Source organism: Adiantum capillus-veneris, chromosome 22 (assembly GCF_014529385.1).
Source record: "Adiantum capillus-veneris isolate H3 chromosome 22, ASM1452938v2, whole genome shotgun sequence".
In the NCBI taxonomy this organism is placed as follows: Eukaryota; Viridiplantae; Streptophyta; class Polypodiopsida; order Polypodiales; family Pteridaceae; genus Adiantum; species Adiantum capillus-veneris.
In genome coordinates this window covers 125,438,481-125,458,356 of record NC_140952.1, presented here as the reverse complement: position 1 = coordinate 125,458,356, position 19,876 = coordinate 125,438,481, and the positions used below count along the sequence as shown (strand labels likewise).

Below are 19,876 nucleotides of genomic sequence, written 5' to 3'. Positions count from 1 at the left end.
GGGGTGGACGTAGTCGCTCATTTGCCAAGTTGCCAACCCTCCCTTTGTCGTTCGACCGTTGAATCCCTTGGTAAAAGGTAAGGGGGCCTTATACCAAGGCCGTTATCTAATACTACTTTTGTAGTCTACAAAAGAATATTAACACTGTGAGGACTCATGATGACGTACAGAGAGAGAGAGAGAGAGAGAGAGAGAGAGAGAGAGAGTAAGACAAGGGAAGCTAGAGCCTGAGAGTCCACCACCCAACCACCCATTATATAGCAAAGCCCCTGGCCCTTTGCCCTAGTTGGACTCCCCCGTCCACACCGCCTAGTCTGGCCCTGCCCTTGTCTAGTCTGGCCTTGCTAGTGTCCTGACATTACTTCCCCCCTTAAAAAGAGTTTTCGTCCTCGAAAACAAAAGAGGAGAACTTCTTCTTAAGAACACTAATGTTTTCCCAAGTGGCACCTTCTTCAGGTCGGTCTTTCCAATTGATTAAGGCTTGTTGACGTACGTGATGACGTGTACGCAACTCATGATAATCAAGAACACGTTTAGGTTCATGCGGTAGGGTAGGAGGTTTTATGAAATCAACCAAAACTTGTTGGTCAATGACATTGTCGTCCCCATGTAACCGCTTACGTAAACGGCTTACATGAAACACCAAATGAATGCGAGAACGTGAAGGTAGTAATAATTTGTAGGCACGATCACCTACTCGCTTGAGTATTTTGAAAGGCCCACATTATCGGGGAGATAATTTAGGTGTCGGCCCAGTTTTCAAAATTTTTGATTGTTTTGGCACACGTAAAAATACTTCATCCCCTTCTTTGAAGGTAACTTGCCGACGTTTCTCCTCAGCGTACTTCTTATACCGATCTTGTGCTTGCCGGACATTCTGACGAGCAAGTTTCAACATATCCATGTGGTCTTGGAGAAAATCCTTAACCTGTTGGAGTTTTTCGGTTGCCAACCCCACCGTAACTGGTGACCTAGGTCGAAACCCGTACATGAACATGAAAGGACTAAAACCTGTTGTGACATGCTTAGCACTGTTGTAGGCAAACTCGAGAATAGGTAAGTATTCTTCCCAGTCTGATTGTTTTTTGCTGACGTATGCTCTTAGCATATCCTCTAGCACTTGGTTAACCCGTTCCGTTTGACCATCTGTTTCTGGATGATCAGTTGTACTGATGTTTAGTTGTGTACCCAGTCGTTTAAATACAGCTCTCCAAAAGTGGCTGTTAAACTTGGGATCACGGTCACTAACAATGTTACTTGGCAAACCATACAATTTGTATAGATTGTCCACAAATAACTTGGCTAGTTCTGGTGTCTTAACCGTTGATTTGGTCGGAATAAACTTACATAGTTTAGTCAACCTGTCTACGACCACCCATACTAAGTCATGACCTCGTACAATGGTTGGTAAACCTACAATAAAATCCATAGAGATGCTTTCCCATTTTCCATTGGGAATCTCCAAAGGATGTAAGAGTCCTCTTGCTTTCAGGCACTCTGCTTTATTAACTTCACATTTTTGGCAATGCAAGACATAAGCTTGAACAAAGCCATGTAGACCTGGCCAATAAAACTGTCGTCATACGAGAGCATAAGTTTTTCTAATCCCTGGGTGCCCTGCACTTGGACTATCATGACATTCATAAAGAATTTGGCGTCGAATGTCTCTGTCCTTCGGTACACAAACTCTCCCCTTGTGGAGTAGGTACCCATTGTCGATGGTAAAATGCTTCCATCGCTGTAGTTCATCACTTGATAAAGGAGAACTAGGTGTGGAGGTTAACTGTACACTACCGTCATTGGAGTGAGAAGGATCCCTCTTTTGAACATGGCTCCACACTTTGGAATATGTTGCATCATGCTCATATTTGTCTTTGAGAGAATGTAAAAATTCACTATGAAGTTCTGTGAACAAGAGCGAATTGATCTCTGGCATTCGACTTAGAGCGTCTACCACTACATTGTACTGGCTTTGCAATACCTTAGCTTGGCATCATATTCCTGAAGGATCTCGGACCACCTGGCTTTTCGACCCTTTAAATCCGTTTGTTGTGTAAACCATTTGATGCTTTCATGGTCAAACACAATCTCAAACTGAGCACCATGCAGATAATGCCGCCATGTTTTTAAGGCAGACACTATTGGCCGTCCGTCTAACAGGACTGCTCCAATAGCACAGTCATTGGCATCCGTTTCCAAAACGAATGGTTTCAAAGGATCTACAATAGCCAATATAGGAGCTGTAGCTAATGCATCCTTGAGCGTATCAAAACTGTGTTGTTGAGCGGATCCCCACTGAAAAGCTTTACCTTTGCCTTTTAGTTGATTCGTCATAGGAACAACAATGCATAGTTTTTAACGAACCTTCGGTAAAAACCTGCAAATCCTAAAAATATATGTAATTCTTCCAGATTTTTAGGAGGAGGCCATTTCCGGATGGTATCCACTTTGGGTTGATCCATGTATAGCCCGTTAGTTGAAATAACATGCCCTAAATAATGAATTTCATCTTTTAAAAATCACATTTAAATTCCTTGGCATATAACTTGTTTGTGCGTAAAAACTCAAACACCTGCCTGAGATGTATCCATAAGTGTCATGAATGTTGCGGGCGCATTGGTTAACCCAAAGGGCATCACCAAAAACTCGTAGTGTCCAAACCATGTTTGGAATGTAGTTTTAGGTATATCGGCAAGTCGAATACGAACTTGATGATATCCTGACAGCAAGTCTATTTTCGTAAAAATGCGAGCATGAGTGAGCTTATCAAACAACTCATCTACTCTGGGCAATGGGTATTTGTTCTTAACTGTAACCGCATTTAAGCCACGGTAGTCTACGCACATGCGCATACTGCTGTCCTTTTTCTTCATTAAGAGGATAGGCGAAGCCCATGGTGAAGAACTGGGTTGTATAAACCCTCTGCTAAGGTAGTCAGCAAGATGACGATCCACCTCAGCAGCTTCTGAATAACTCATACGATAAGGTGGTTTACTAATAGGTTTACAGCCTGCAGCCACGTCAATGCTATGTTGTACTGATCGTGTCGGCGGTAATCCTGATGGCAAATCATTAGGAAAGACATCTTGAAATTCCTTCAATAATTTCTGTAATTGACTAGCAACGTTTGCTTGTTTAAATTTAGCAATTGGTGGAATAGAGGAGAGAGAAGCATGCAGCGTTGAGGAATGTTCAACAAACTCAATGTTAGAAAGAAAATGAGACAGTGAGTAACACAAGAAAACCTGATCTATTTCATTATCAGAAACGAACTGCATAAGCTCAATGGTACAAATAAGTGGTGATGAAGGTATATCTTTTTCTCCTAACAACAACACATGTGTGCCATGGGATTCAAACATCAAGTTGTTGTGCTCATAGCTACGCTTCAGTGATGGTCCTAGGCTATGCAACCACTCCCTACCAAGAACCACATCAGCCCTTTCCATGTTCATAACCTGAAAATCCAAACATGTAGAGTACCCTTGTACTTCCAATGGAACAGCTCGGCATTGAGTATCCCATATTCCAGTATCATGTCCATTCATCATTGCTACCTTGTAGCGGTGGGCACTCAGAGTTTGAGGCAGTTTGAGTTTTTCCACCAATCCGTAATTGATGAAATTGTGAGTAGCACCGTCATCTACCAAGATGCGCACCTTGTGCCCTTGCAGGTATCCGTGCATACGTACTAACTCATGTGGTCCAAAGGTTGGTTGCCACATGGAAGCTGTGAGACAACATTCATGCACCACCTCAGTGTGTGTTACTTCCACTATAGAGAATCTTGAGGAAGACTCAAGAGGCAGTAGTTGCACTGTGTGCACTGATTTCTTCTTGACCTGAGTAGTAGATTTCCCCTTGGGACAATCCTTTTTGCCATGACCTCTTCCTAAACATTGAAAACAGAATTTTTCTTTCTTGGCTTTATTAAAATCCTCAAGAGAGAGAGGACCCCTGGACCCCTTGGGTTTTTTAGATGCATCTGAATTGGCAACTAGAAATTTTATTTCATTGTGCCCATACTGAGTGCGTGTATTACCATGTATATTAGCAAGCACGTGACTATTATGTGTTTTCTTCTCATCAAGATCATCATGATTATGTGCTTTCGCAAGTGTTTTAGGGTCTTGGGTCTTGACATACTTCTTAAGCTCGGGTGTCAGACCTCGTATGAACCCTCGTACTTGTTGAAAGGTATCTAAGCCTTCCAACTTGAGGATAACGTCCCGATAATGAGAGATATATTCAAGGAGTAATGGGTATTGGCGCATGGAACACGTGTCCCAAGCCGTCCAATTCCGATTGGCTTCGTTTGTAGGCAAAAATTCCTTGCTAAACATTGCTTCAAAAGTTGCCCAACTCTGTGGTATGATGTTCTTCTCCTTGAGAGACATCCACCATTTGTAGGCCTTGCCTTCCAGAGCTAAGCTTGTTTGCAGAGCTCTGACTGCATCCGGAGTACGCCGTAAGGCGTGAATTCCATCCCACTTGCTGAGAAAGATATTCACTGCATCCTTATTGCGGCCTCGGTCTTCTCCCTTAAAAATCAGTGGTTTGGTGTTCTTTAACAATTCATCCACCTCTTTTGCAGTGAGAGTATGCAACGTATCGGCATTTGGGCTTTGCCCTAGATTAAAAATGCCCTGCCCTTGTGTGGCAACGTGCTCATGCATGTGCGTGTCAGCAGGACTCTTAGACTGCTGATGCATTAATTGAATTACTAATGTGGATAGTTTAGTAACATTTTCATTTAAAATTTTCAGCCATGACTGTCATGCGTGTCTGAAGTGCACGAAATTCTTGAATATCGAGCAATTTGTAAGTATCTTCACTTGTCGTAGCATCGCGGGTACTCTCCTTGAGAGGATTCGACGCAGGCCATCATTGGTAGGATCAGGAGTACTTTGCTCAAAATCGAATGTCATATTGATATCCAATCCATGGCTAAACAGTGCAATGCAAGGAGTACTCAGAAAAAATACCTGATATTGAGAGCACGCGCAAAGTATAATGAGGCTTGCTAACTCCGTCAAAATCGAGAGTAGTCCAGTCGAGAGTGATTCAAATTGTCCGCCGTATATGGAATTCCACAAGTTCTTGATAGCCGAATCAATTAGGCTTGAAAGCGGTAATTGATTTCTTAAAAAAGTTGTACTGCAACTCCGCCCAATTGGTGGTCTTGAAACCTCTGAGTTTCTACATAAAACGTAGAAATTTTTAGTCGGAATGTGTGCCGGATTCGTCGATGCCGTCCTTTCCGGCCTTGTCGTACTCGCACGTAGAGTGGAGTAGGGGGGGTGGGGTACCCACTGTGAGTACCGCCCCTTATGCTTAAATTTTTTGGTGTATGGCCACTACCCCTAAGGGGGTTGGGCGCCCTCAAGTGGGAAATTAAACGCACAGTCGGCTATGGCCGTGAGCAAGTAGCGCGTAGGGGGTTGCAGCGCTTGGGGCGAATGATGCAAAGCCCGAGGGGCTTCGGCCCTATGTCGAAAAACGCCAAGCAGGCCCTTGCGCCGCTAACAAGCCCGCGCACCGGCCGTTTGGTGCTCCTGCACCCAACGACTCTCCCTTGCCAAGCTCGCGTGCCCACGGGCTTCGTCTTCATCGACCTCCTTAGCAAGGGGTGATCCCCACTGTGTTGGACCCTGACATGCAAGGCTTGTGTGGCTAGAAAGCACCACTTTCCCCTTTCCCAAAATAGACACAAGCTCTGATACCAGTGTAAGACAAGGGAAGCTAGAGCCTGAGAGTCCACCACCCCATTATATAGCAAAGCCCCTGACCCTTTGCCCTAGTTGGATTCCCCGTTCCACACCGCCTAGCCCGGCCCTGCCCTTGTCTAGTTCGGCCTTGCTGGTGTCCTGAGAGAGAGAGAGAGAGAGAGAGAGAGAGAGAGAGAGAGAGAGAGGTCTGTAATTTAGGTACAAAGCCACTTAATAAGTGGTAGCCCCATATGCACACAGTAAAGGCCACAGGCTCTCAAATGCCAAGGGGAGAACATCAACAATTCCAATCCAATGGTCAAGGAATTGCACCAAAAAGGCCCACTTCTCCCCTATGGCCTTATGTAGGTAAAAAATTGCGTTTTCCGTGATAAATAGAAATGTCCTAGAAAGTGTCTTCAGATGTAGTTCACATTTAGTTCACAAAATTCATTGAACGGTTGAGATTAAACTGGATTTGAGGGGATCATTATGACGAATGAATCAAGGATCACTTTTGGGGAGTGGGGTGGTCACTCCTCGTCACTATCTCAAACGGGGTCAGCCATGGGCCCATATTTGGGGACTCAGAGCGGTTTTGATCTCAACCGTCTGATCACCCGATGATCTAGGAACAAAAGTGGTGCACCGAGTTCACCTCGGCTCACCTCTAGTTCACGCTCCTCGCGAGGTGTGGGTCACACCCGAGACCTCACTAAAGCTCTACCATTACACTAGCACGTGTCGTTGTCATAGCCGAAAGATAAACTGCGTGTGTTGGACTTTGACTAACATATAGTTTAAATGCCCATTCAAATTACAATCTCTCTCTCTATCGCTTCGAAGTTCGGGGATAGTTCAAATATTCTCTTTTAAGGTCTGTTTCCTACGACGTCTCTCTCTCTCTCTCTCTCTCTCTCGCACAAGCGCGCACACACACAGAGTGCACACAGCTCACACACATGCCCTGATAGAGATGGCGCATCTTCTTACAAGCAGACCACCATTTGTCCCCTTGAAAACACCATCAGGTCTATCACCGACACCGAGCAGAAAAGTGTCAGTTCCCAAGGCTGTACAGCATCAAGAACAACTTCTCACCCGTCATGATGGCCGTTCTCGCAGGCGAGAAAATGTTCCTGGTGAATTCTTCGTTGGTATGTGTCACGCCGAGAGAGAGAGAGAGAGAGAGAGAGAGAGAGCGCGACCGACCAAAGTCACCAAACAGTTGTATCCATATTCATGTCATTCATTATTAAGGTGCTAGAAGCACTGAAAGGAGCTTAAAAGGTTCATAATCCGGTGGGTCTACTCTTGAGTCCGAACTCTACTCCATACAAGTACTGTTTTTCCATTTCCCAGTGCTCACATATCCCGCTTTGTAGTGTAAATTTCGTGGCTGAAAATGAAAATCTCCCTTTTAAATTGGTGGAACCTTGATTTTCAAGGTCAAAATTTGGGCATTTTAGTTGTAAATCCCAGTGAATACCCTAGATTTTGGAATAAATCACGATTGTGTGGTTAGTTTTCCCTTAAAAACACGGCCAAGTGTATGGTTTTTTTTTTTGAGCATCGATTCTTCCCATAGATAGACACTCACATACGGCGACTACATGTAAACATGTATAAGTGCATGTTTGCTCACTTTTTGGCTTGCTAAGCCTATGTGATGTGTCTTAAAGGTAGTCTCTCTTCCTTTTTCCCTTAAAGCTCAGATATGGCAGACATCTGCTACCGTTAGGGGGCTTGCCATCCTTAATGGGTTATAGCATTGACAAGGAACATATGGTTTCACATGTTGGAATGCTATGAGAGGATCAAGTACGGTAGACTGTCTCGTTGGATCACCAGGTCTGATACTAGATGTTTGGAGGTTTGGGATTCCAGATAGACCAATTGGCTTTACAGTAGCTTGTGAACATTAGTGGAGACGCACAATCTTGTCTATCTCACTTTTCACGGTATGTCTCTACAGAGGAGGCTACTTCGCATATAGGTCAGGCTCAGTTTAGACAATGGTATACTACCCTAGATCATAGTTTTACATTGAGAGCAATCATTGAGGAAGGTTGAGCAAGAAGGAAAAGGATCTATAACTGCTTCGTATTCTATCAAGGGTTACCATGAAGGGTTGTACCTATTCGAGGGGTTGTCTCGTCCAGGGATACGCCTCTTGAAAAGCTCACAACTGAATGAAGGGCGCACAGTTTTTCCATGCGGCAATCAGAAGGTTGAGCGAGAAGGAAAAGGATCTATTGCTGCTTCGTTTTCTATCAAGCGTTACCATGAAGGGTTGTACCTATTTGAGGGGTTGTCTCGTCAAGGGACACATCTCCTAGTAAGCTCACAACTAAATGAAGGGCACGTAGTTTTTCCACGTGGCAATCATACGACAAACGCATGTGGATGAGAAATGTACATTTTACATCTCAAAGAACTCCATACATGACATCATACGACACCCTAAATTCCATAAAACACATGCTACATGTGTGTGGAAAAATCATTGATAAGAGTCCAGGCTATAGGGACTAGGTGGTAAGTAGTCAGTATAAGGAAGTGGATAAAACATCATTGGAGAATACAAGTGCAATAACCAACAACGAGCATTTGGTGCTCCAAACTTAGGACAAAGTAGGAAAAATCATTTCGTACTCTTCCATAGGTGGACTTTTGCATATGTCTGGTAAAAATACCATTGCATCTGAAAAAAACTATGGGCGTAACTACTTGTAAAGGTCACATCTAAAGCTCATAATCCTACACATGGGTGTGCTTGTTCATTGTACCTCTTCGGCCTCTATTCAAATAGGTTCCCTGTCAATCAGTGCAACCAAGTTCTTCAAGTGGCTTGGGTAAATGGATGGAGAGAGAGAGAGAGAGAGAGAGAGAGAGAGAGAGAGAGAGAGAGAGAGAGAGAGAGAGAGAGAGAGAGAGAGAGAGAGAGAGAGAGAGAGAGAGAGAGAGAGAGTTCTATGTTAGGTGTTTCAAGTCTGAGAGGCGGAGTTCACAAGACCACTTGAATGCATTGCATGCCTTTTGGACAAATATAGATTTAGAGACCAAAGTTATGGTTTTCGAAGGCGACCCGGAGAAGAAGAGAGGGTGGACAGAGGCGTCTGCAGGAAGCCACAAGCCGACGAGTTGCTGGAGGCCATCGAGCAGTGCTTGCGAAGCTGATGGGAGCGGAGCCGAGCAAGGGATAAGGAGATCGTCGTCGAGCACGTCGAGTGCAAAGGGCATTGCCTGCACGGAGAAGCTTCAGGGCCAGAACGTAGCCGACATGCAGAATCACAGGAGGGCAGCGTTGTTGAAAAGGAAGGTCGAGAGGAGCGTGAGAGAGGGGGTTGGGCCTTGAAGGGAGCACGAGCCAGTCGAGCAGGGTTCTGCAGGAAAGGGAGGAGCTTTTAAGAGGTTGGTGGTCGTTTGAAGAGAAGGAGACGAGCAAAAGGGGCGGTTGAAGCCATCTGCAGCAAAGGCCGTCGAGCTTCTACAGAGCAAAGCCAACCGGCAGTGTTTTAATTTGAGTGTTTTTTTTTGAAAACAAGCCTGGTTATTTTTTCGAATTAAAATAAAAAGGATCCGTTCTCACGGTGAGTCTCGGCACAACAATTAGTTAAAACAAATTGAAGACTTACGCTCTCTCAGATTCTTAGAAACTGGCAAGCAAGAGTGTTCTGACATAGAAGGGCTGATACAGAGGACCAAGATCGAGAAGACGAGCGTTCTGATTGATGAAGGCAATTATGAAGTGATCTATGTGGAAGCGGCGGATTTTGTGCAAATTAGAGCAAGGGAAGTGTTGGAGGATCGGATATAGTTTGCGTGAAGAAGAGAGCAAGGCGAGATAAAGCCTTCTCGCGCTCTCTTGGCAAAGGCCGTTTCTATCGCTTTCGCTCATAATTGACTAATCAGTTCGCAGAAGTCGTAATTCTGAGTTTGTATTCCAACTTAATGTTTTCAATAGTTAAAAATCTAGTTGTAGAGCATCGTTTTTTGTTGTGCATCTTTTTCTATCACGTGACACATCCAACCTTATGTGTCCGTGGACAAGCTACATCACGACAAGAGTTCAGTTTAGGCAGTCTAGATTAGAAGTGTTCCGGCACTTTTGTGAGTCTGTTCGCAGACCATGCATATCCTCTGGTTGCACACAGCATGATCATAAGCATTCCCATCAGAATCCTTCAAGGGAATTGTCCAGTGCATTTAACCTATTTTCCCTATTTTTGACATTTTTCACTTATTATTTTCAAGTGACTTTTGTTGGAAAGTAGGTAGGGCAAATTGAGTAAGTTTGTATATAAGCAAACCTAGGCTAGCACTTTCTTGCAGAAGAGGTAGCAAGAGCACTCGTTCAACAGGCAACTTCTCAGCAGAACCCAAGAGGCCTAGCGTTTCCTGCATCAGCAGGACAACCCTAGCGTTTTTCATCTACAAGACCAGCCTTGGCGATTTGTGCACATTAGATCAGCCCGACGTCATTACGACACAACAGATCAGCCTAGCGTTTTGCATTTGCAGAACATCCGGTGACAGCAGAACCATTTTCAGCCCTAGCGTTTTTGATTTGCAGATCAGCCCCAGCGTTTTGCAGATTCACCGCGACGGAACACCAAGAAGAATCAGCGTTTTCAGTTTTCAGCCGTTAGACATCGCAGAAGAAGTCCCGAACCTCGCAGATCTCACCTTCCCACAGCACTTCCTCGCCGCACGGTCAATTTCCGCAAGGTTTACAGTTTCAGCCCGGAAAACACAGATTTCAGCATCTGCATTTTCAGCGCGTCGTTGTCGCATCGTCGCCATCGACATCGTCACCGACACAGAGTCAGAATTCAGCAAATAAAAATTTGCAGATTTCATCCCTTAGCGATTTCAATTCTCAGCCCGTCTCGTTGTCGTCCTCATCGTCGTCGACATCGTCGGCAAGTCCAAGCATTGTAGAGATTTGTGCAATCATAAGTAAACCGCTCTCGCCATAGAGAGTGGGGCCTTCGGAGGAGGGTTTGACAACATTCTGGTGTCGTATTCTTCTCTCTCTATCTCTCAGTCTCAGTACCTTCACGCACAGTGTCCATTCACTTTGTTTGTGTCCATTGCACTCTCTCAATAAAGAACGGAACTCTCTCCCTTCCCTAAGTAAAAGGAACCTCGAGCAGTGAAGAAGCTACCATGGACACCCCAATAGAAGGCCTTGGACTACTGGATACACCTCGGTGTTGCTCTCGTCAACTTTGTACCTGAAAGTAATGCCATCTTGAGCATCGGTTGCCTTTGTAGAAACTTTGAACTGTATACCATTCTACGTCCCATAATCCTCATTCGTGTACTATGAACACATCATGTCCAAAATATAAAACTCCAAGATAATGAATTGTTGAAACGCATCCTACTACCCATGATCCGACCAACAACAATGAATTGGCGCACCCATCCATAGTGTTTTAGGCATTTGATTGGTTCCCTGCCAGATGCATGTGCATTGACTCCGACCTACGGGTCCAAAGTTCAAACATCAATAACTTGAACTCCAACACAAGGGTCCAAATTAATTATAGGGAGCAGTCATTGCCCCTCTTCCACTCACAAGCCTCTCTTTGGCTGAAGCTAGTGTTGACACCTGTCATTTGACTAGAAATCTGACGTCGAGGCCACTGTGGCCACCGCCACGTGTGCGATGCCGATCCCCTCTGTCAAATCTTTATTACCGTAATCTTTGTCCAGCTTGCTTTTATCCTTGTCTTGCTTGCTTTTATCCTTGTCTTCTTGTGAGTTTATGCTTTTGCCTTTGGCTTCAAACTCGCGAGCCAAACAAAGCGTCAAGTCACATTCATGACAACTGTGATCGTACCTCGTGGGTACCGAGGCAACTAACTGAGTACTGGTATTGCCATCCTTGTCCAGCTGACCTTTGCCGTTGTCCTCTAACGAACTCCTCCATTTGCTTTTGACTTCACAAACTCGAGCCAAACAATTTGTCGGGTTCCTTGAGAACTGTGTCCGTGCATAGGCCGCTAAATGGATGGTTGACAATCCGTTATCCATAGCTTTTGGTTGTCTTTGGTCGATGTCGTCATGGGGGGTCAAGCAAGGGGGTACCATGTTGAAGTTGCAAAACCTGGTAATCTCGTACCGTCTCGCACTCCAATAGGCCGCAAACAAAATCCCCAAGCCGCACAAGTCTCCAAACCGTCCCAACGTTCTAAAAGGTTGTGTAGGGCAGCGACAAGACAACACCACCGATCCTCACAACAACCTAGCGTTTCAAAACCCAGATAGCTAGGCAACGACAAAAAGTGCGAGGGGGGAAACACCACGAGGAAGGTTCTTCTCCTCTTCACAATTGCTCCTCCACGCCAAGGGCTTCTTCGATCATGAGCTACACCAAGCTCTGATACCATGTCAAAGTCGACGATGCAGAAGTGTAGAGACCAAGGGGAGTGAGCAAGTGAAACCGGCCTGTTCAATCCAAAAAGGGCGGTAGACTCTAGACTTAAACCTTATTTGCTTTCACCCTTTTAATTTGTCGCCCACTTTACCTGTACTTTCAAGACACAACGAAGGGGAGAGGGATACAGGTTGCTAGATTGAACCTGTATGAGTAGACCAACACCAGATTGGCCCCTAACTTAAGCGCCCCTTTCGGTATTTCTTTATTGCTTAAAAGAGGGAATAAACGCTGTGGTTCCCTATAAGCTGCCCCGCACAAGCTTGGCTGAATTTCAACTGTTCCGGCCCGATTTCGGCAGCATAACTGTACTAGGACCCTTCACAGTCAGTATTCCCACGCATTGAACGACTTTCCCGACACATACGGGCACTTTGCAAAACCTGGCGAGAATCTGCAGCACGCTGAATTCTCTGTTTTCAGCCCCGAAAATGCGCCAGATCACCTGTACAGCGGTCCCCTCGTGTCCCCGAACCTCCTGGGGGTATTAGGGACCGTTTTGGGGCAAAACCCTAAACCTGCAAAAATACACAGCAGGCTGTAATTCACTGTTTCGGGCTCCGTTTCGCGTGCCGGTCGCATCCGTAGCAAGTCCTCGAGCTCCCGCACCTGCAGGGCTACTTGCCCTTTGAATCGGACGAGATTTCTTGCGTGAAACCTCTCGGAATTCACCTGTACCTGCGGGGGGATTAGCCGTTAGCTAATCCAGTACCTGTGCAAGAGGCTCTTGCCTCGGCAATCGCGCATGAACCCACACAATTGTACATTGGTCAATTGAAAAGCCCACTAGAGGGGCATAACATACTGCCATAGGGGAGAGAGAGGGCAGTGCGTAGCGTGCAGGGCATCACTCTTGGCACCGCACTGTACATAGGAGGGAAAGCAAGCACTCCATAGCTCTTAACGTGTGAAAGGAAACTTGAAAATGAGCTCACAGCTGAAAATCACGTTTTTGTCTTCTCTATAAGTAGTTAACTGGCCTCAGAGTGCCAAGTGTCACTCATTTGTGCATTTTCCCGCTTTAGACCCTCGGGTCTAAAAATATCTCACCTGCAGCCTCTGTTGACTTGGCCACAAAGTAACAAAATGATCCCCATGTCAAACTGCACGTAATGACGCGAAGACATTTTCAGGTCCCAAAATAGCAGTTCCGTAAATTTTTGGAGATGCTGCCGTTGTATCTTTCTAGGTCATCTGACCCCCTTTGTACACTGCAGCCACACCCATAACTGAAATGTAGCCTCTGTAGCAAAGGATTCCACTTTGGGTAGTCAATGACCCCAGTTTGGCTAACCATAGTCCTTGTCCAACCTTAGTGCTCTCTTGCCCTCAAGCCTGGACTCCCTCTGGACAGTTCCACACTAGCTATGCAATGCAGGGCAGTTAGATTTCCCGAGGGGTGTTTCCAAAAAGTGAAAGTAAATAAATAATAAGAAAGAAATCAACAAAAAGGATAGATAGTAGTCACACGGTGGTGACATACCCCCCTCTTGAAATCTCAAACGTCCTCGTTTGCATCTATGTCGTACATGCTCACAGTCAACACTGATGTATTCAACACCTGTCGACACATGTACGACACATACATGCTCATTGTCAACCCTTGTGTATTCAACACCTCGTCGACACATGTATTACCTGCGTGTGAACCCTGTCCCAATGACATAGTGGTAGCTTCGCACTCTGCCATTGCTTTGAGTCACTAACTTTCCAATGACAAAATGATAGCCACACATTTTGCCACTGTCTTATAGTACACGTTGGGCCCAGTAACACTTTCGAGCATACCCAAACCGACAGTTTAAGAATGCAGTTACACATGTACCCTTTAATAGAAGCAACTACTGTATCCTTGACAAACTGACAAGAAATACTCACTTCTATAGCACTAACCAAACTTTTGGACATTCCATAAGAGCAATTGCCAAACTGACAATCTGTACAGCTCTAACATTCATGTAACAGGTATTTGATTTGAGCTCACTTTAAATACCATGTACATCATTTGTTTCAGAAGCCATTGTCACACTGACAATCCATGTAGCTTTGAAACTCAAGGGGTCAAGGTAGGTTGCAAATCGAAGGCTCTTCAAGGTAAAGTGATAACACAGTTGGTGACTCTGTAAGTTCACCTTCTTCCATCCACTTAGCATCCATTGGTGGATAGTTTCTGAACTTTACCAAGTAACGCCTAGCAACCTTGCCTTTCACTTTTCTTTCCTTATGTGCCAAAATCTGTTCGGGGACCAAGATCTCGTCAAGTTCCTCGACTTCCGGCTGATCTTCAATTGGCATATCTTCTGACACATCACCCACATAGGGTTTGAGAACTCACATGAAACGCATTGTGAATCTTCCAACTGTCAGGCAATTTCAGCCTATATGCAACATCACTGATTATGTCGCACACTTGAAAAGGCCCATAGTAACGCATGCTGAGCTTTGGAGACAGTCTTTCCTTGCCCTTCATCTTCTTTAACCTTACCTTTTCAAAGCGTAAAAGCACCCAATCACCAAGTGAATATACCACTTCACGACGGTGACGATCAGTTGCTTTCTTTTGCTTTGCCTGAGTCTTTTCTAAGGCCACTTTGACCTTCTTGTACATTTCATCCATGTCATGAACATACTTATCTGCTTCAAATATCTTGTCCTTTGTATGCAGTATGAGAGGACCTTTCTTGCCACCTTCAACTATCTCAAAAGGTGCCTTGCCAGTCGACGAATGCACTGTATTATTGTATGCATACTCCACCAATGGCAAATACTACTCCCAATTTCCTGTATGCTCTGACACATAGCACTTCAGCAAATCTAGGACAGTAGAATTTGCCTCTTCTGACTGCCCATCTGTTTGAGGATGAAATGACGAAGAGAATTTGAGCGTTGTGCCCATATTCTCAAACAAGCCTCTCCAGAACAAACTTGTAATGCGTGGATCACGGTTGCTAACAATCGACTGTGGCATGCCATGATACTTGAAAATATTGCTCATAAACAAGCGTGCCATCTGATCTGGCTTTATCTTCTTCCTGACAGGAATAAAATGAGCCTGCTTGCTGAATCTGCAAATGATGGTCCAAATACCATCGTTTGCTGTCTGCGTTCTCGGAAGATCAAAGATAAAATCCATAGCAATACTTTCCCATGGTTTATCTGGAATAGGTAGTGGTTGCAATAACCCTGGTGCCTTTTGCTTGTCAAACTTGACCTTCTGGCAAATTAGGCATTCTCGCACAAAGGCATCCACATCTCTTCTCAATGTAGGCCAATAGAAGAATGTCTCAACCGCTTTAACTGTAGCATCGATACCACGATGCCCTGCATACGGTGGGACATGACTCTCTTCCATAACTTTGCGTCGCAATGGCTTTGTGACACAATCTGCCATGGATCATCATGAACCTATCTTTGAGAAGATAGTGTTCATGACGTTGTCCATCCATTAGCTGCTCGAAGACCCTTGCAAAATCTTCATCATTTGCATACTGTTCTCTCATATCATCAAGTTCATGATGATACGGAATTGACACAGCTGAAATTTGTGGCTTCCTTGACAAGGCATCAGCCACAGCGTTCTTGTTGCCTTTCACATGCACAATTTGAAAGTGGAACATGGACAAGATATTTGCCCATCGCATATGCTTCTCAGATAACTTTGCCTGTGTCAAGTAGTATCGCAAGGTCTGATGGTCCGTTTGGACAACAAAGTCTGCACCTAGCAGTTAGTGTTTCCAACTTAGAGCGCATGAATCACAGCCAGTAACTTTTCTCATAGACCTGCATGGTCATCTCTGGCCCTTGCAAGATTCTTCTCATAGGCTACTACCTTGCCATCTTACATTAGCACTGCACCAATGCTACAGTCTACTACCACAGGCGTCACACTGGACCACAAATGACTTCCTAAGATCTGGCAACACAATGATTGGATCTGAAGTCATCTTTTCCTAAAGAGATTAAAAGCTGAAATCTCTTTCTGTGTCCATCTAAAGGTGACTGCCTTCTTTTGAAGAGCATGTAAAGGTGAAGCAATCTCAGGGAAATTTCGGATAAACCTTCTGTAACAGGAGCATAGTCCCAAGAAACTTCGGACATCGTGCACCGTCTTCAAATCTGGCCATGACTTGATCGCTTCAACTTTAGCAGGATCCATTCTGACACCATCCTTTGAGACAATGTGTCCGAGAAAATGAATCTCTTCGAGAAAAAATTCACTTTTCTTTGCATTGATGAGCAACCTATGATTGCGTAGCTCTTTGAACACAATGGCCAAGTGATGCCTATGCTCCTCTTCATTCTTTGAGTAGACTATCATGTCATCAAAGAATGTACCAACAAACTGCTGGTGTGGACGGAAAATTCTGTCCATCATCCTATTGAACGTAGCAGGAGTATTTGTGAGACCAAAGGGCATCACTAAAAATTCGTAAAGGCCAAACGTTGTTCTAAAAGCAGTCTTGTGCACATCCTCTGATCTAATGCGGATCTGATGGTACCCACTCTTTAGATCTATCCTGCTAAACATAGTTGCTCCTAATAATTTGTCCAGAATGTCATCAATTCTAGGTATAGGGAACCTATTCTTGATGGTATTCTTGTTCAGTGCACGGTAGTCGATGCACATACGCCATGAGCCATCCTTTTTCTGCACCAACAACACTGGAGAACAGAATGGGGATGAATTGGGCTGAATCAGCCCCTTTTCTAACAGCTCCTGTACTTGGCCCATTATCTCTTTTTGTTGAGCCGCACTAACCCTGTACGGAGGCTTATTTGGTGGGCTACTGCCTGGCACCAAATCTATCGCATGGTCCTCGGGTCTCTCTGGTGGTAATTGAGACGGTAATGAATCGGAAAAACAGTCACTATACTGTTGTAAAAACATTGACCTTTATTTATCTAGCACATATAAATTTGATTCATCACAATCTGACACTTCACGTGCAAAAACCAAGTACGCAGAAAGATGCTTTTTCATTACAGAAGTAATAGCAGAAGCTGATACAGTGGGAATAGACTCCCCTTTAAGCTTTACATCCAGGATGTGAGTCTTTCCCCTGCTCTGTACAGTGATCTTTTTGTTGTAGGCATCCATGATTCCCTGTACACGAAATAACCAAGGAATACCTAACCACACATCACATCCGTCCAGTGGGATGATGTAAAATTCTTCAGCATCTACATAGGACTGGATATGTAGGCGCAACTTTTCGATGATGGGTGTCACAGCCTCTGTATGGCCAGGACATGCCAAAGCTGCCTCTGCTGTATACCCCATCTCTTCGGGTCTGATTCCCGACTTTGAAGCCAATTCTGGGGAAATGAAGTTGGCTTTGGCACCTAGATCAAAGAAGATAAGCACTGTTTGATCCCTGACCTTTCCCCATGCTCTGCAAAGCTCACTTGCATCTGAATTTGGCTTGTCGCCCACCATATCTGGCACTAGACTAGCCATGGGCTTCTTTCCTTTCTTGTCTTCCTTGTCTTCAAAATCAGCTTACCTTTTCTTTGTAGGACAATTGTAAGCAATGTGGCCTGGCTGCTCACAGATGAAGCATTTGTTCTCTGACCTCAGGACCTTCTTTTGCTCTTCTTACTTGCGAGGAAAACGTCTTTTCCATTTCTTCGCTGGTCCCTTTTCTGATTCAGCCGTAGCTTTGTCTTTCCCTGCATTGGCTGGCTCCTGAGTCACTTTTGGAGACTCCTTGGGAACATACTTCTTCGCTGAATTTTTCTTGGCTGATTCTTCCTTGATGCCAGTATTGAATTCACAATCTTCTCCCTTGAGCAAACCATTGCCAGTGTTTGCTACCTTGATGAGCTGCGTCAAAGTAGTGACTTTGGTCTTCGTGCAGTACTTTCTCAATCCTTTGGGTAGGCCACAACAGTATTTTTCAATCTGTTTTGTCAATGGCACAAACCTATAGGAAGTTACTGGAAGTAGAGCTTTCCAAAACTTCCGATTGTAGTCATCCAGATTCTTGCAAGTGGCAGCATTAAGCTGGTGCCATTCTGTCATGACATCTCCTTCAAAGTCATCAGATAACCATGCTGCTGCAAAATTTTGCTTGAAGTAAACCCATGTGGACGGAGCTTGCCCTTGAAGCAATAAAGTTGTCCACCATTGTTCTGCATTTCCTGTCAAGAAAGTGGTTGCCTTGCGGACCTTTGAAGCCTCTGTAAAGTTTTCCCCTGCATAGGCCTTGTCAAACTATTGGAGGAATGAGAGAGCCTTCTTCCTGTCATCAAATCCTGTAAAGGTTGTGAAAGTCACACCTTTGCCACCTTCTTTGTACGGAGTTGGCCTCTCCAGCGGCGTTAAATTGTCATATGGAAGTGATTGAAACATCGGAACACTGTTAGGGTTCATTTGTTTTCCTTGACCGCAATTAAGTTGATCTGGAAATGCCACATTTGGCTGCTGATTTGTAATTCCAGCCATACCAAAATTTGCCTGTGGCATCCCAAATTGGCCCTGAGTGCTTTGAAACCCTGGTAGCATGCCCGTAACACCATACATGGGGTTAGGCATCATCGTTTGAGCACCCCCAAACACTGTTCCTGGCGTGTAAAACTGATTTCCAGGTGCATGACCAGCCATGCTCTGGAATACCGATCCACCTCCAAAATAGCCAGGGTGTACTGAAGGTGGTGGGAAGACTTGTTGCATAGCTTGTAGGTTGCTTCCTTACCCATTAGAACCAGCTATAGGCTGCTGAAAGGTGGCGGGCTGAATTGGTACAGCTTGAAAGATTGGCATCTCAGCCACCTGTTCTTGCACCTTAGGCACAGGTTGTGGAGACTGCATGTTCTCCGTCAAGTGTACAGGTGTTTCCATTGACTGTGGAGTATGAATCACCTGTGCTTGAGCCTTAACAGGATTTTGAATATGATCCAGTGACCCAACTTGCTGAGACGGAAGAGGAGGTTGCAGAAAGGCTAAAAACCTCGGGTTCTGCATTACTTGTGTGAACATAGCCACAGCAGTAGCCAACTGGGTCGTGAATATATCATCATCCGTCTGTGGTGGTCTTGAAGACACACCCACTTCATGTGTCTGTTGACCCTGTGAAGAGGAAACCTCTTCAGTCACATCATTTGGTCTATCAGCCATAATTGCAATTTCCTGTGTCTGGTCTATGATCCCCTGTGTATTCAAGCCCAAACTGACCAAGGCTCACTTCTATGGAAAAAAGTGATTTGATCCCGGGGATGGAACCATGAAACCGGTCTGTTCAATCCAAAAAGGGCGGTAGACTCTAGACTTAAACCATATTTGCTTTCATCCATTTAATTTGACGCCCACTTTACTTGTACTTTCAAGACACAACAAAGGGGAGAGGGATAGAGGCTACTAGATTGCACTTGTATGAGTAGATCGACACCAGATTGGCCCCTAACTTAGGCGCCCCTTTCGGTATTTCTTTATTGCTTAAAAGAGGGAATAAACGCTGTGGTTCCCTATAAGCTGCCCCTCTCATAGCTGAAAATCACGTTTTTGCCTTCTCTATAAGTAGTAAACTGGCCTCAAAGTGCAAAGTGTCACTCATTTGTGCATTTTCCCGCTTTAGACTCTCGGGTCTAAAAATATCTCACCTGCAGCCTCTGTGACTAGACCGCAGAGTAACAAAATGATCCCCATGTCAAACTGCACGTAATGACGCGAAGACATTTTCAGGTCCCAAAATAGTAGTTCCCTAAATTTTAGGAGATGCTG

At 44.8% G+C, this 19,876-nt stretch overlaps 1 protein-coding gene across 1 annotated transcript in view; it reads left to right on the top strand.

The window, feature by feature from the left end:
• Positions 1-6,591: 6,591 nt before the first annotated feature.
• The window catches only part of LOC147430166 (uncharacterized), a 95,222-nt gene continuing 81,937 nt past the window's right edge, over positions 6,592-19,876 (top strand). Inside the window, exon 1 of the mRNA XM_086494665.1 lies at positions 6,592-6,865. Within this exon, the coding sequence (XP_086350791.1) occupies positions 6,685-6,865 (181 nt within the window). The 5' untranslated portion in view covers positions 6,592-6,684. The remainder of the gene's footprint in view (positions 6,866-19,876) is intronic.